We start from the raw sequence: 13,045 nt of genomic DNA, 5'->3' as shown, positions 1-13,045 counted from the left end.
GAGAAACCAGGAATTAGTATACATATCAAATTCCTAGTAAGCCATAATACTGTATAATATTGTGTATCTTGCTTGAAAGTTTGCAACACTCACAGGAAACTGGCAGTCAATGTAGATTGTTGAGAGAAGCCTTGATACTCTTCAATGCCTGTGAAACATATGATGCCCACAATACATTTTAAAAAATTGCTCCTTCCTTAACCTGTGAGGTAGATTTTTCTTTTGTGTTGTTTCTACCTATCATTCTTTTTCTCCACTCACAACTGACTTACTTTAAGGTACAATTAGCCAGCTTCAAATTGTCTTTTTGAAACTGCATTATAACCCAACCAAGTTACTTAAAAGAATTCAAGCAGATGTATAAAAATACAGTACACAAATAGCCTGAAAAAAGACTAATATCTTGGAAAGCACCCATACATTTTAGGAACAGAGTCCAGTAGTTGAGAACGACTGCTTCCTGCCTGCCTTTCTTCTTTCTCCTATGTCAAATGCTAGTTTGTACACTTCTTGGCCATAGACAATTCTGAAGGAAAAAAAAAGAGCAATGCAAGCATATACAGAGAACATAGGGTTGGAAAGGACCTTGGAAGTCTTCTAATCCAACCCCCTGCCCGTGGGAGGAGATCCTAACCATTCTGGACTTTCTTTCGGCTTGATCCCATCAAGCCGAAAGAAAGTCCAGAATGGTTAGGATCTCCTCCCACGGGCAGGGGGTTGGATTAGAAGACTTCCAAGGTCCCTTGCAACCCTATTATTCTATGTTCTCTGTATATGCTTGCATTGCTCTTTTTTTCCTTCAGAATTGTCTATGGCCAAGAAGTGTACAAACTAGCACATGATCATAGAAAGAATAACAGAACAGAGTAGTGGAGTTAGAAGGGATTCTTATTAAGTTCCCTTGCCAGATAAAGGTAATCTTTTAGAAAAAAAAAATAAATATTTTCAGTATAACCTAGAAATCAGTTTTCCAAAGCTCTTTGTTATTATGATAATTTTTTGGCCAAATCAGTTAATCCACATTTTTAATCATATGGATTGAAAAGTGTACATTGCTCTTCATATATATTGCTGATGGTTCAAAAAATGTCTCTGGTCTTTAGCAAGGCAATACGTTTAGATTATTTTTGCAATGTTTGAAGAACAAGACAGTGCTGAGGGAATGTTATTCTTGAAATAGATGTAGGGTTTTCCTATGTGTGGCAAACACCCCTGCTTTCTTCTTTACAAATCTTCTTGAATCACACACAGATACACTCACCCCATTTAACTTAAGGGAATATTTAAATTGTTGCAAGCCTGTCCTACTGTGGCTATGGTAGGAGAGAGAAGAGACTTACTATAACTGTAGTACATGCTGCTACAATCCTATTTTAAATCTTATTTTAAGCTTAAATTATTCAAGAAATGATTCCTGCCAAAATGCAATGAAGAGCTATTTTTGAGGCCAGCACTGAGCAATAGATTTTCACCCATATGACTTGTAAAAATGTTCCTGCATTTTTATATTAAAATATTCTGCAGATTAGAGTGAGCCAAGGGAAGGAACCTCCACATTTGTTGAGTTTGTTCAAAGATAGGCCACTCATTGTTTACAAGGATGGGACCTCTAAGGCAACTGGCCAAGTACCCCCTGCTGCAACCCGCTTGTTCCAAATTCGCAGAAACCTTGGAACTATCACCAGGATCGTAGAGGTAAGAAATTCCCATTCAGAAATCTGTTCTGTGTGTAACCAGATATAATTACTTGGCATCCAGACTGAAGGCCAGGCATTTTCGTACAGATCTGTCTCAGACTTGTACTTTTGGTATATATGCCTTTTTGCTGCTATAAACTACTCCAGTAAATCCAGTAAAATTGCAGTTTAAACTCATCTGCACTGATCAGCAAATATCCATATACTGAATACACATTTTGAGAAGTTTTAGCCATTAAAATTATGCAGAACATTGTATTAGTAAATACCATTTTATAAAAGAAATAACATTGGGGAAAATGTTTTTTAAAAATGCACAGATCTTTAAAAACTGCAAATGGGTACAAAACTGGAATAAAATAAACTTTGGGTAATCAAAATAAGTAACTGAACAAAACAACTGAGATGAATGCAGCTGGGATAATACAATTCTTTGCTTAAGATCTCCCCATGTTCCTTGTGCCTGTGAGACCACAACTCATATTTTAATTTACAGTGCCATAAACACCAACTTGTCTCCAAACTGCAACCTGATAAACTAAGGACAAGTCTAATTAAACACAAATACCTTCTTCTCACTTCCTCTCCCCCCAAAATGTCATCATTAGAATATTGATATATTTAAAGTGCATGAAATACTGGCTATACTTCTGATTTGCTTGTTACATTGAATGTTATATATTTTCTTTTCTTATTTTTATTATTTTTTTCTTTGTGTAATGGTACTTTTTTCCTGATTAATTATTCTTAAGATTATAACTGATAATTTGTGCTTTACTTACATAGTGTTTGATTTCAAAGACTTAGCGTCATAGTTCAAGCATATGTGCTTGGGGAAAAAAGAATTTTGCATACAATATAAAATTCAAAAATGAAGGGAAAGAAAAAAAATGAATCTATCTTTTCTTTATCTCAGGTTGATGTTGATGCAATTTCATTGAATTCCAATGATGTTTTTGTTTTGAAATTGCCAACTAAATCTGGGTATACCTGGATTGGTAAAGGAGCTAGCAAGGAAGAAGAAAAAGGCGCAAAGTATGTGGCTGGTATCCTAAAATGTCAAACTTCAAGAATTGAAGAAGGTCATGAACCCCGTGAGTGTGCAAATAATAATAATAATAAAACATGACATGGCAATCAGAAAGGTAGTCTCTTAAGATTCTGTAGGGTAATTTACTAAATAATTTTTGTGTGGTTACTTTTTAGAGGAATTTTGGACTGTGCTTGGTGGAAAAAAACAATACCAATCATCACCCCTTTTGCAAACTGAGTCAGAAGATCATCCTCCTCGTCTATATGGTTGTTCTAATAAAACTGGCAGGTTTATAGTAAGTTTAACACATTTTTTCTGGCTTACTATGGTTGTTTATTTCTTGGGCTTAGTCAGGGCTTTTTTTCTCATAGAACGCTCAGAACGGAGTTCCGGCACTTTTTTTGGATGGAACCTTGTAGGGTAGGCAAGGCAGGTTGTATGAGATGTGTGAGTTCCGGCACCTTTTTCTTTTACAAAAAAAGCACTGGGCTTAGTAAATCTATTTGTATATGTTGGAAGTAAATAAAAATATTTTTGCAGGAGCATAAAATATGAAAGAACATTTTATAAAGACTCAGATATTAGGTCTTGTCACAACAGCTTCAGGCACTTGAGGAAGGGAGGGTAGGGTGCCCCAGGCAAAATGATGGTGGAAACAATCCTGTTCCTTTTCTATGTGCATTAATGTTACATCTCATGTTCAAAAAGGCAGGATTTCAATTGCAATGCTGTACTGTCATCTTGCCTGTTTTGATTCTTTCCCACAGATGTTGCTGCCTTGCGCTTGATAGAATAATATTGGGATGCTACACATTAATTTTCATTTTTTGTTTTCTTCCTGTTGAAATATAAACTTCATTCGCTAAGCTACTATATGGTACATTTATTTAAACCTGATCAAAGAGATATGCAATATTCTAAATATAAGCCAGATGTTTAGCTTTAGTGTTCTTGATACAGTTATATAAAACGACTTTAGAAATATAGTAAAATAATTGCATTCTTTAAGAATTCTGTCAAGTAAAACTTGAGCCAAATTCAGATGATTTTAAAGTGTGCAAGTCCTTAGAATATTTTTATGTGGCCAGAATGATCAGGACAAAATTTAAAACAAATGAAATATTTTTATCTTTTACTTAAGCTTACTGTACATACACTATCAAAATAAAATAATATTTCTGATTTTCTAATGAAATTTCAAGACTAGATTTCAGTTCTATACTGTTTAAATTACTAATTTTGAACTGTTTAAAGTAGAATGATAAGAATTGTAACATCTAGTGAGAATATTCAATGATACAAATCAGACAGGAGAACATCTTAGCAGTATCTGCATATGGTAGGCTTATAACTAATTAAAAGTGAATACTATAATTGTGAGTCAAATAACACGTGCAACACAAATTCCCACACACGTCTGTTCTCATTTATAAAAACATAAATGTTTTTTACTAAAAGTTTTTGTCATGAACATTTGCTAATTAATCATTTTTTCTTTAAGTACAGTAAGCTGGTACCCAATTAATTTTATTGGGCTGTTTATTCTGTATTAAAATATTTTATGAAAGTAGTTCAGGAGTATACATATGTTCACTGGAGCCTGTAATTATAGTGCCATTGGAATATTTTTATTCAATGTATCGTCCTCTGTTTAGACTGGCCAAGAGGAGGTGTATCACATTGTTTGGTTTGTTCACATATGAATCTCTGGAATTATAGATGGTGGGGTATTGGCTAAGATTTCTAGGGAAATCTTGCAGTCTAACCCACTTTGGTGTACTGCTTTTAACTCATATATCCTCTTGCAGGGTACATGAACTATTGTTTGATTAATATTATACTAAGCTTTTGACAACTTTCTCCCCTTAATTGACCTGAATTGCTGATGTCATTTGACTATGACCACAGCCTCCTTCTAGCTATTTTACTTTTTCAGCTTTTGCAGTCTTACCTATTTTTTCCTTGTTATTATATACCTTTTGTCAATCTTAAAAAATATGTGATGTTAACTCATCTAATTAATAAGGAGATATTTTAGTTTAATGGGTGTTTTTAATAGGAGAAATATATGATTTAGTAAAATATTACTTCCTATAGATTGAAGAAGTCCCTGGAGAATTCACTCAAGAAGATTTGGCTGAGGATGATGTCATGTTGTTAGATACTTGGGATCAGGTAAGATACTTATCTTACTAAAGGAATTCTGTATGACAGAAGCTACACTACACAAGAGCTAAGTACAGAATGTGTGCATGACAGAATGAACGGTGTCATTTAAGGTAAAGATAGGCAATCAAAATTTGAATTTCTGTATCCAGCAAATAGAAGAGAGGAGGAAATAGGTAGCTTTAGAAACAATTCTTCACAGTGCTTACTTTCTGTTCTTAGATAGCTGCATTTGTTCATTTTTTAAAAAAATCTAGAAAAAGAGTGAAAGTAATATTCACCTTGATTCTAAGCTCATTCCTAACCACAACAAACTTAATGTCAAAATGAACTATTTAAATGGATGAGATTAGGAGAATATTGCAATAAACTATTAAGTATATGAGGAAATGTCATATGGTGAAAATGAGGTTGAGGAAGAAATGTAAGATAGATTTCTTTTTTTAAAAAAAAAACTTGCACTAGATACTGAAATCAAATTGGGGACAGGAAATTTGTTTGATATTACTCAATTCCATTGTTTAGTCAATGGCAAATCCTTATTTAAAATGCTGGCACAGGAAAACTTTTAAAAAATTATTTATATTTTATATAATTTTTTATAATTTAATCTTTAATGCTTTAATACTAATGGCTTTTATATGGTTTTATATATTCTGGGTTTGTATGTTCATGTTTTAATATTTGTTTTATTACAACTTTTAACCTTTTGGAAGCTACCCAGCAGAGACCTATTAGATCAGACATGTCAAACTCGTGACATCATGTGATGTCGCGCAATGTATCAGAACTTTTCCCCCATTGTCAGCAATGGGGTGGGCGTGGTTTCCTCATGATGCATCTGGTCCGTGGGCCCACAGTTTGACGCTCCTGCATTAGATGGTAGGGTATTACTCAAGTAAATAAGGGAACTCTTAGAATGGAGAAGTATTTCCTGGAAAGTGAAGGACTTGAATGAATATGTCTGTATTATGAGCTGTGAAATAAATAGTTGGTTTTTCAATGTAAGAAGGAATAATATGTTTGCATAGCAAAATAAACACTCAGACAATGCTTCATGCATGAAGATACATGTACAATTTGATACTAAAATAAAACATGAGAATGCATTTGCAGGTATAGTAATCCTTAACTTATGACTACTTGTTTAGTGATCATTCAAAATTATGACATCACTGAAAAAATGAATATAACTGGCTGTCACATTTATGACTAACACAGCTTCCCCATGGTCACATAATCAAAATTTGGATGCTTTACAACTCATAAATATTTATGGTTGCAGCATCCCAGAGTAATGTGATCGCCATTTGAAAACTTTCCAGCTGACTTCTGACAAGCAGTCAATGGGAAAGTTGAATTTGTTTAATGACCGTGATATACTTAACAACTATGATGATTCACTTAATGACTGTGGCAAAAAAGTGATAAGATCAAGCATACTTGATGACTGCCTCATTTAGCAATGGCAATTCTGGTCCCAATTGGTAGTAAAGCTAAGTACAACCTGTAGTCTTTTAGCAAATGAGAAAAAATAATGCTTAAAACTGGACACAAGTTTCCTGTGTTTAATCTGTAGATTTCCAAACTCCATTTCAAAAGCTAATATATCGGGGGGGTTTCTCTTCCTTTTATGCCAAGGTATTTGTCTGGATTGGCAAAGATGCTAACGAAACCGAACGTGCTGAATCAGTTAAATCTGGTAAGGAAAAAAAAAAGACCAAATAGTTGATTGATTTGCGGGATGCTCATATTTTAAGTTCAGTGTTTCCCTTCAGATGTGCACCTATAATTTCCTGTCAATGTAACAAATGAAAGCAAATTATTCAGAAGATTATTAAGCTCCAGAATGGTTTTCAGTAAGTTAATTTTTTTCAAGTACATTGCTAATTCAGCTATATTTATTCCTAAAAGACAGAAGACAGTAGATGAGTAAGATAAACCAATTATTTCTGTAAATAGTAGTTGCTTCTTTTGAAGAGTACACATTTGTACAGTCACCATCATCCTTTACCATGGCTCTCTGTTACATATTTTTTCAGTTGTTCATTAAATAAATTTAATCAGTTTTGCAAATCAGTAATTCTATTTTTAATGCCTATCTAATATGTGCTCCAAAGATATGGTGGCAAAGCCCTATAGCTTTCTCTTCCTGTTTGCTGCCATCTAAAGGCTAAATTTGCATGGTAGCAGTGTTTTAAACACACTGGTAGATATGCTGCAGCTGCATACAACTATTACTACACACTGAAAACATAGTTAATCAGTTTTTTTCTGTGAAAGACTGATTCTATAGTGAAATGATGATGCCATTCAAAATATATGGTTTAATAGAAGCTGCTTTTTAATAAGAAAACAGGTATTGAAAGATAAGGTTTGTGTAAGCATGGGTCACTTGTGTTTTAAAATTACTGAAGTGTGATGGCTTTTAACTACAAGTTCTCTTTACATCACTGGTTAATTGGTTCATTGTTTGATCTTACATTTTGTAGTTATAATAAATTATTTTAAGTTTTTTCTTTGGCTGTTACTCTGAATATCTTGACATTTGTTAGAATAATTTCTCTTGATTGTTGAGACCTTTAAACTATGTTTATGCAACATCCTGGTTTACAATTTACTGAACCATAGAGGAAGTTCTCACTTAACAATTATTCCTACTGTGACTGAGGTTACAGTGGTGCTGAATGAATGGTTGTTGCAACCACTGCAACACCATGATTATGTGATCCAAATTCATGCATTTGGCACAGTACAGCTGCACTTACAACTGCAGGGGTTCTTCAACTTCTCTCCCTTTGTCCCTCCCCCTCATACTTCACTGTCCTTTGGGGTGTCCTGCATTTTCCACCCTTGCTGGCCTTGCACCTTCACTGTCTTGCTACTAATGAGGTACTCCCAGGCTGACTCTTTGCAAGGAACCTGCTAATGATGCAAGGCCTTTTTCCCCAAGCTTGTTCAAATTGTGTGTGGCCTTCTCACCAGGCTTTGAATCCTTCCAAAACCTTACAGGAAGGTTACATGATTTGGAGAAAGTGAGATCTTGGTATGCCATATACAGCCATCAGCCATTTTTTGAAAAGCCAAACTAGGCATGTCTCATCAGAAGCAGGAGCAAGATGATGGCAAAGGTCAGATGACAGCAGCAGAATGTAGGGTGCCTTGCATGCCATCCTGCCCCCAGCAGCAGCTGCATTTGTGCTGGACTGCAGCAGTCCCTTACCTGCTTGCCAACCTACTTGTGAGCTGCCTGGCACTTGCAACTTCCTGACAGTTTCCTGTTGACTTTGCTGCAATGGGGCAATGGGGGTGTTGAGACTGCTGTTGCTAAACATGATTACGTGATGTCACACTTATGACTGCATCACTTAGCAATTGAAATTCTGGTCCAGTTACCATCATTAACAGAGGATTACCTGTAGTGGATTAACTTGGTGTTCTAGTTTTGAATAACACACCCATAAACTAACTATATTGGTTGAGATCACATATTACCACAAATAAGCCAATCACACTTTAGCTTAGCATGATGTTAATCCCCACTTTAAGACATTTTCAGCCTCTCTTCGCTACTTGTTTCAAGCTGCTATTCTCTAAGCTGTCATTAGCAAGGCAGTGATCTTTTTATCTTTGTGTGCATGTCTGTGTATGTATGCCTTCAAGTCAGTCTTGACTCTAGTAACATTAAGTGGGATGTACTTCCCTGACAACATTGTTAGAAGTGGTTTGCCATTGCCTTCCTTCAGTATCTGGCTGAAGATCATCCATTTGTTTTTATGCCTAAAGCAGAACTAGAGCTCATGGTCTCCTGGTTTGTAGCCTAGTATCTCTAACTACACCATATTAGCTTTCTTATATCAATTCACTGCAATACAAAATGGTATACTGTATTTCAAAATGCTAACAATTTATATAAAATTGGCAGACATTACACCATTACACTCCTATTCTTTTTTACCTGCTAATAAGAGACAAAAGAGTCCATTGTGTGTTTGCAAATGCCATGCATGTGTGTCTTCTGATTTGTGGACCACTTTTAATATTACAGTTGTTTCACAATCCCTTAGAACTTTGATGTATACAACTGAAAGTATAACAGTTAAAATCAATAATAGGAGCAAGTCTCTCTCTCTCTCTCTCTCTCTCTCTCTCTCTCTCTCTCTGTGTGTGTGTGTGTGTGTGTGTGTGTGTGTATGTAAAAAAGACATACTGACATACTGATCTCCGGGACAGAAAGTTTTATTGAGCACAAAGCTTTTGTTAGCTACTGCTAACATTGCCAAAGTGTAAGCTAACATTGGAAAGACTTTGTTTTATAGCCCTTTAAGTGTCGGTAATTTGGCCATTGAGCACATAATAGGTCCGTCAGTCCACTGCCCACACGTGATTGGATGTCTCAATCTCAGGTTCAGTTGTATTGGCCAACATCTGCCTAGCTCTCGCCGCTCTGCCTCCCGCTGCCTGCCCCGTTGGCTGAACATGCCTGTCATATAGCATCAGACCATCAGATGTGATAGTGGGGGGAGTGATCATGTGGTAACATCAGTTGGTCTGACGCTATATGACAGACATGTTAGGCCGAGGAGGCAGGCAGCGAGAGGCAGAGCGGCGAGAGCTAGGCGGATGCTGGCCAATACAACCAAAATGAGATTAATATATCTTTATCTTTATTAGACTTATATACCGGCCTTCTCCCGTAGGACTCAGGGCGGTTCACAAGGTTTTTAAAATAACAATGCAACAATTACAAAAATTAAGAACAGTTAAAATGATTACATTTAGACCTTGAATAAATATAAAACCCCAATTAAAATCCAATTAAAACCCCAATTAATACTCTCAGTCCAGGCCAGAAAGCTCAAAGAGCCAAGTCTTCAGGTCCTGGCAGAATGAGCGAAGGTCAGGGGCAGTCCTAAGCTCTACGGGAAGCTGGTTCCAAAGGGCAGGCGCACCCACAGAGAAGGCCCTCCCCCTAGGTATTATCCGCCGGCAATCTTTTACCGGCGGTACCCTGAGAAGACCCTCCCTGTGGGAGTGCACAGGACGAAGGGAGCTTGATGCCAGCAGCAGATGTTCCCTCAGATATCCTGGACCCAAGCCATTTAGGGCTTTATAGGTCATCACCAGCACCTTGAATCTCACCTGGAGGGCAACCGGTAGCCAATGCAGCTCGCGGAGCAGAGGTGTTACATGGGAGTATCGGGAAACCCCCATCACAACCCGCGCGGCTGCATTCTGCACCAGCTGAAGCCTCTGAGTGGTCCTTAAGGGCAGCCCCATGTAGAGAGCGTTGCAGTAGTCCAATAGGGAGGTCACGAGCGCATGAGTGACTGTGCGCAGGGCATCTCGGTCCAGGTAGGGCCGCAACTGGCGCACCAGGCGAGCCTGGGCAAAGGCCCCCCTGGTCACGGCTCCTATGTGGTCTTCAAAACTGAGCCGTGAATCCAGGAGGACGCCCAAGTTGTGAGCCCTATTGACGGGGGGTAACACCTCACCCCCCATCATTAAAGGTGGAATGAACTGGTTAGTCCGAGATGCCGGTATGCACAGCCACTCAGTCTTGGCGGGATTGATTTGAAGCCTGTTTCTCCCCATCCAGACCCGGACCGCCTCCAGGCAACGGGACATCACGGCGAGGGCATCACTGGGTTGGCTCGGGGTGGAGAAAAAAAGTTGGGTATCATCATATAAATATGGGAATATAAAAATTAAGGTTATATTTTGAACTACTGTGTCAGAAAGTTCAGTTATTGATAATGAAATTAATAATAAAATTAATATCAGTTTGGCTTAGATATATTAAAAAAATATTTCATTCAATACCCCCCAGCTTGTGCTCTAAGATCAGCTGGGAGGTCCTCTTTCTGGTTCCACTGGTGTGTTTGGCTGTGTTTGTAGGAACATCTCAGTGATAGTGTCCAGTAATGGGACTCTTTCTTCAGATGTTTGGCTGATCCCCAGAATGCTCTCTTTATTGTAAACAATTCAAGATTTATGTGTATGGGAAAACAATTACTCCTTCAGTATTCTGTTTTAATTTTGCTGATTATTTATCTAATGAACTTTTTAAAAAACCCTTATTTTCAAACATTAATGATTTTGTTAGAATAGCTTTATGCTTGATTTCTCATACTTCTCTTGGGCTCTAGGATTCTCTTAAGGGTAAGAATGATGTAGAAATTAAATAAAGTGATTTAGAAATTAGCTAAAATAGAAAATTATTTTGCTCTGATACGTTATTACAGTATTACTTTGCATATTCATGTATTTCAGCCAAAAACTACATTGAGACTGATCCTTCTGGAAGAGATAAAAGGACTCCAATTGTTATTGTAAAACAAGGTTTTGAACCTCCAATATTCACAGGCTGGTTTTTGGGCTGGGATTACAACAAATGGAAGAATTAATAGCTACAAAACACTGAACCATGGAAAACATATCATTGCATATTCTTCAACAGTTTTGAGTCTGTGATTGCAAAGGGAATTAAAAACAACTATTATTGAGATCTGTGCCTTAATTTTGGGTGTATATTTAGGAAATATAACATGTCACAGTATAAATACATGCTCCTAGCATAATTAGAAAACGTCATAAATGCATTGTTCAGGAAGAAAGAAATCCAAGTCTCTGGGTGACATTTAGGGCTATCGTCAATTTCATTGATTGAACAACATAGCTCCACTCTGAAAAGAGACTATGGAATTCCCACAGCATAGCCTTCTTTTCTGCCTATAGCTTGGCTTACCATGCACTTGTCTATTATTAACCCCAGTGTGACTGAGCACTAGCTCGGTAATTTATAGCTTTTTAATTAAGTATTTAAGAAAGACTAGTCTGGTTGTGCCAACATTTCTCCTGACTCATCATGTTGGTGCAGTCATTTTAGTTTTGCTTATACTTCAGTCATATAACATCTGTTTTTCATCTATTTTTACGTCAAGTCCTGGACAATAATCACAACTTAACTCTTCAAACCTGACATTTAAAGACCCAGAGAATTGTACAGCCCAGGGAAACTCCCAATTTTTGAAAGAGGCAACTGGGCAATACCTGAGCTTGTTGTCAATGATTAGGAAAGGAAGTGAAAATAGTTGGTTTTAATATTTCAAGTTATTTAAATACTTCTCTAACCCATGTATCTTATAAAGCACTGTAGGAAGAAAACTATGTTGTTCAGAATGAAGAGTTGTCAAAAACAATGTAATTTGTTCTTTTGACATCTGAATAAAACATTTTAGAAAAACTTGTTGAGCCACCATGATTCTGTTCTCATCCTTCATACAAACACAAAATTACAACGTGGTGACCATTAGATGGCAGGAAAGAAATACAGAAAAACTCATTATTTGCTATTTGCTGTTCATTGAAATTTTTCCAATGTACTGATCTGGTAATCCTGTTTTTACTGAGTGTATGAATGTATCTTAATAGTATTAATTTTTTGTTTCCAGTTAAAGATGCTCTGAAATGGTTTACATTCCAGAAATTGTAGCACTTATGAGAAACAAAACTATTATGCATTATTAATTGGATTGGTATGTAGACTCTAGATCTATTTACTATATGTTCAGTTTCTGATTAAAAAATATATATGAAAGCCTGTTTTGACCTATAATTCTCTTTCTTGACATGACCAACTACCCAAGTGTTAAGTTTGATGAGAACACGAAGGATAAAGGTGAATATAGATGATCAAAAAGTGAAAATAATTGTTCAGTTCTCATTGGTGAGGGGCAGCTTATGGTAAATTAAACATACGCTTTTAAATATGGATTTTATACTTCCAATTAATAAAGCCTCTTAATTAGAACTAAACTGTTGTCTTTTATATAATTATTTTTGATTTACCTATATATTCAGATAGTTTATTATCTTGATCATCTTCTAAAGAATTTGTCTACAATATACCTACATAGTTATTTCAGAAGAAATAATCATTTACCTGTTTTGTCCGAACTATCTCAGAATACAGGGTATAAATTTCTACTTGTTCCGTTATCATTACAAGTCTGAGAAACAGATTAACAAAAACACAAGACATCTTGCTAAGCTTCACACTTTAGTCTAACACTGTATATCACACTAACTCAATCAGGAAAATGAGTAGGTAATTCTTATAAAAGATCTATATATCATATATAAATTC

The 13,045-nt window shown here is 36.3% G+C and overlaps 1 protein-coding gene across 1 annotated transcript in view; it reads left to right on the top strand.

Annotated features, from left to right (window-relative positions):
• SCIN (scinderin) overlaps positions 1-12,834 on the top strand; it is a 45,569-nt gene extending 32,735 nt beyond the window's left edge. The window contains exons 11-16 of the mRNA XM_083377962.1: positions 1,525-1,695; positions 2,614-2,791; positions 2,904-3,025; positions 4,828-4,905; positions 6,538-6,598; positions 11,170-12,834. Of these exons, the coding sequence (XP_083234088.1) occupies positions 1,525-1,695; positions 2,614-2,791; positions 2,904-3,025; positions 4,828-4,905; positions 6,538-6,598; positions 11,170-11,303 (744 nt within the window). The 3' untranslated portion in view covers positions 11,304-12,834. The remainder of the gene's footprint in view (positions 1-1,524; positions 1,696-2,613; positions 2,792-2,903; positions 3,026-4,827; positions 4,906-6,537; positions 6,599-11,169) is intronic.
• Positions 12,835-13,045: the final 211 nt, after the last annotated feature.

Source organism: Vipera ursinii (assembly GCF_947247035.1).
Source record: "Vipera ursinii genome assembly, chromosome: Z".
Lineage (NCBI taxonomy): Eukaryota > Metazoa > Chordata > Lepidosauria > Squamata > Viperidae > Vipera > Vipera ursinii.
This window is presented reverse-complemented; position numbering and strand designations above follow the sequence as displayed.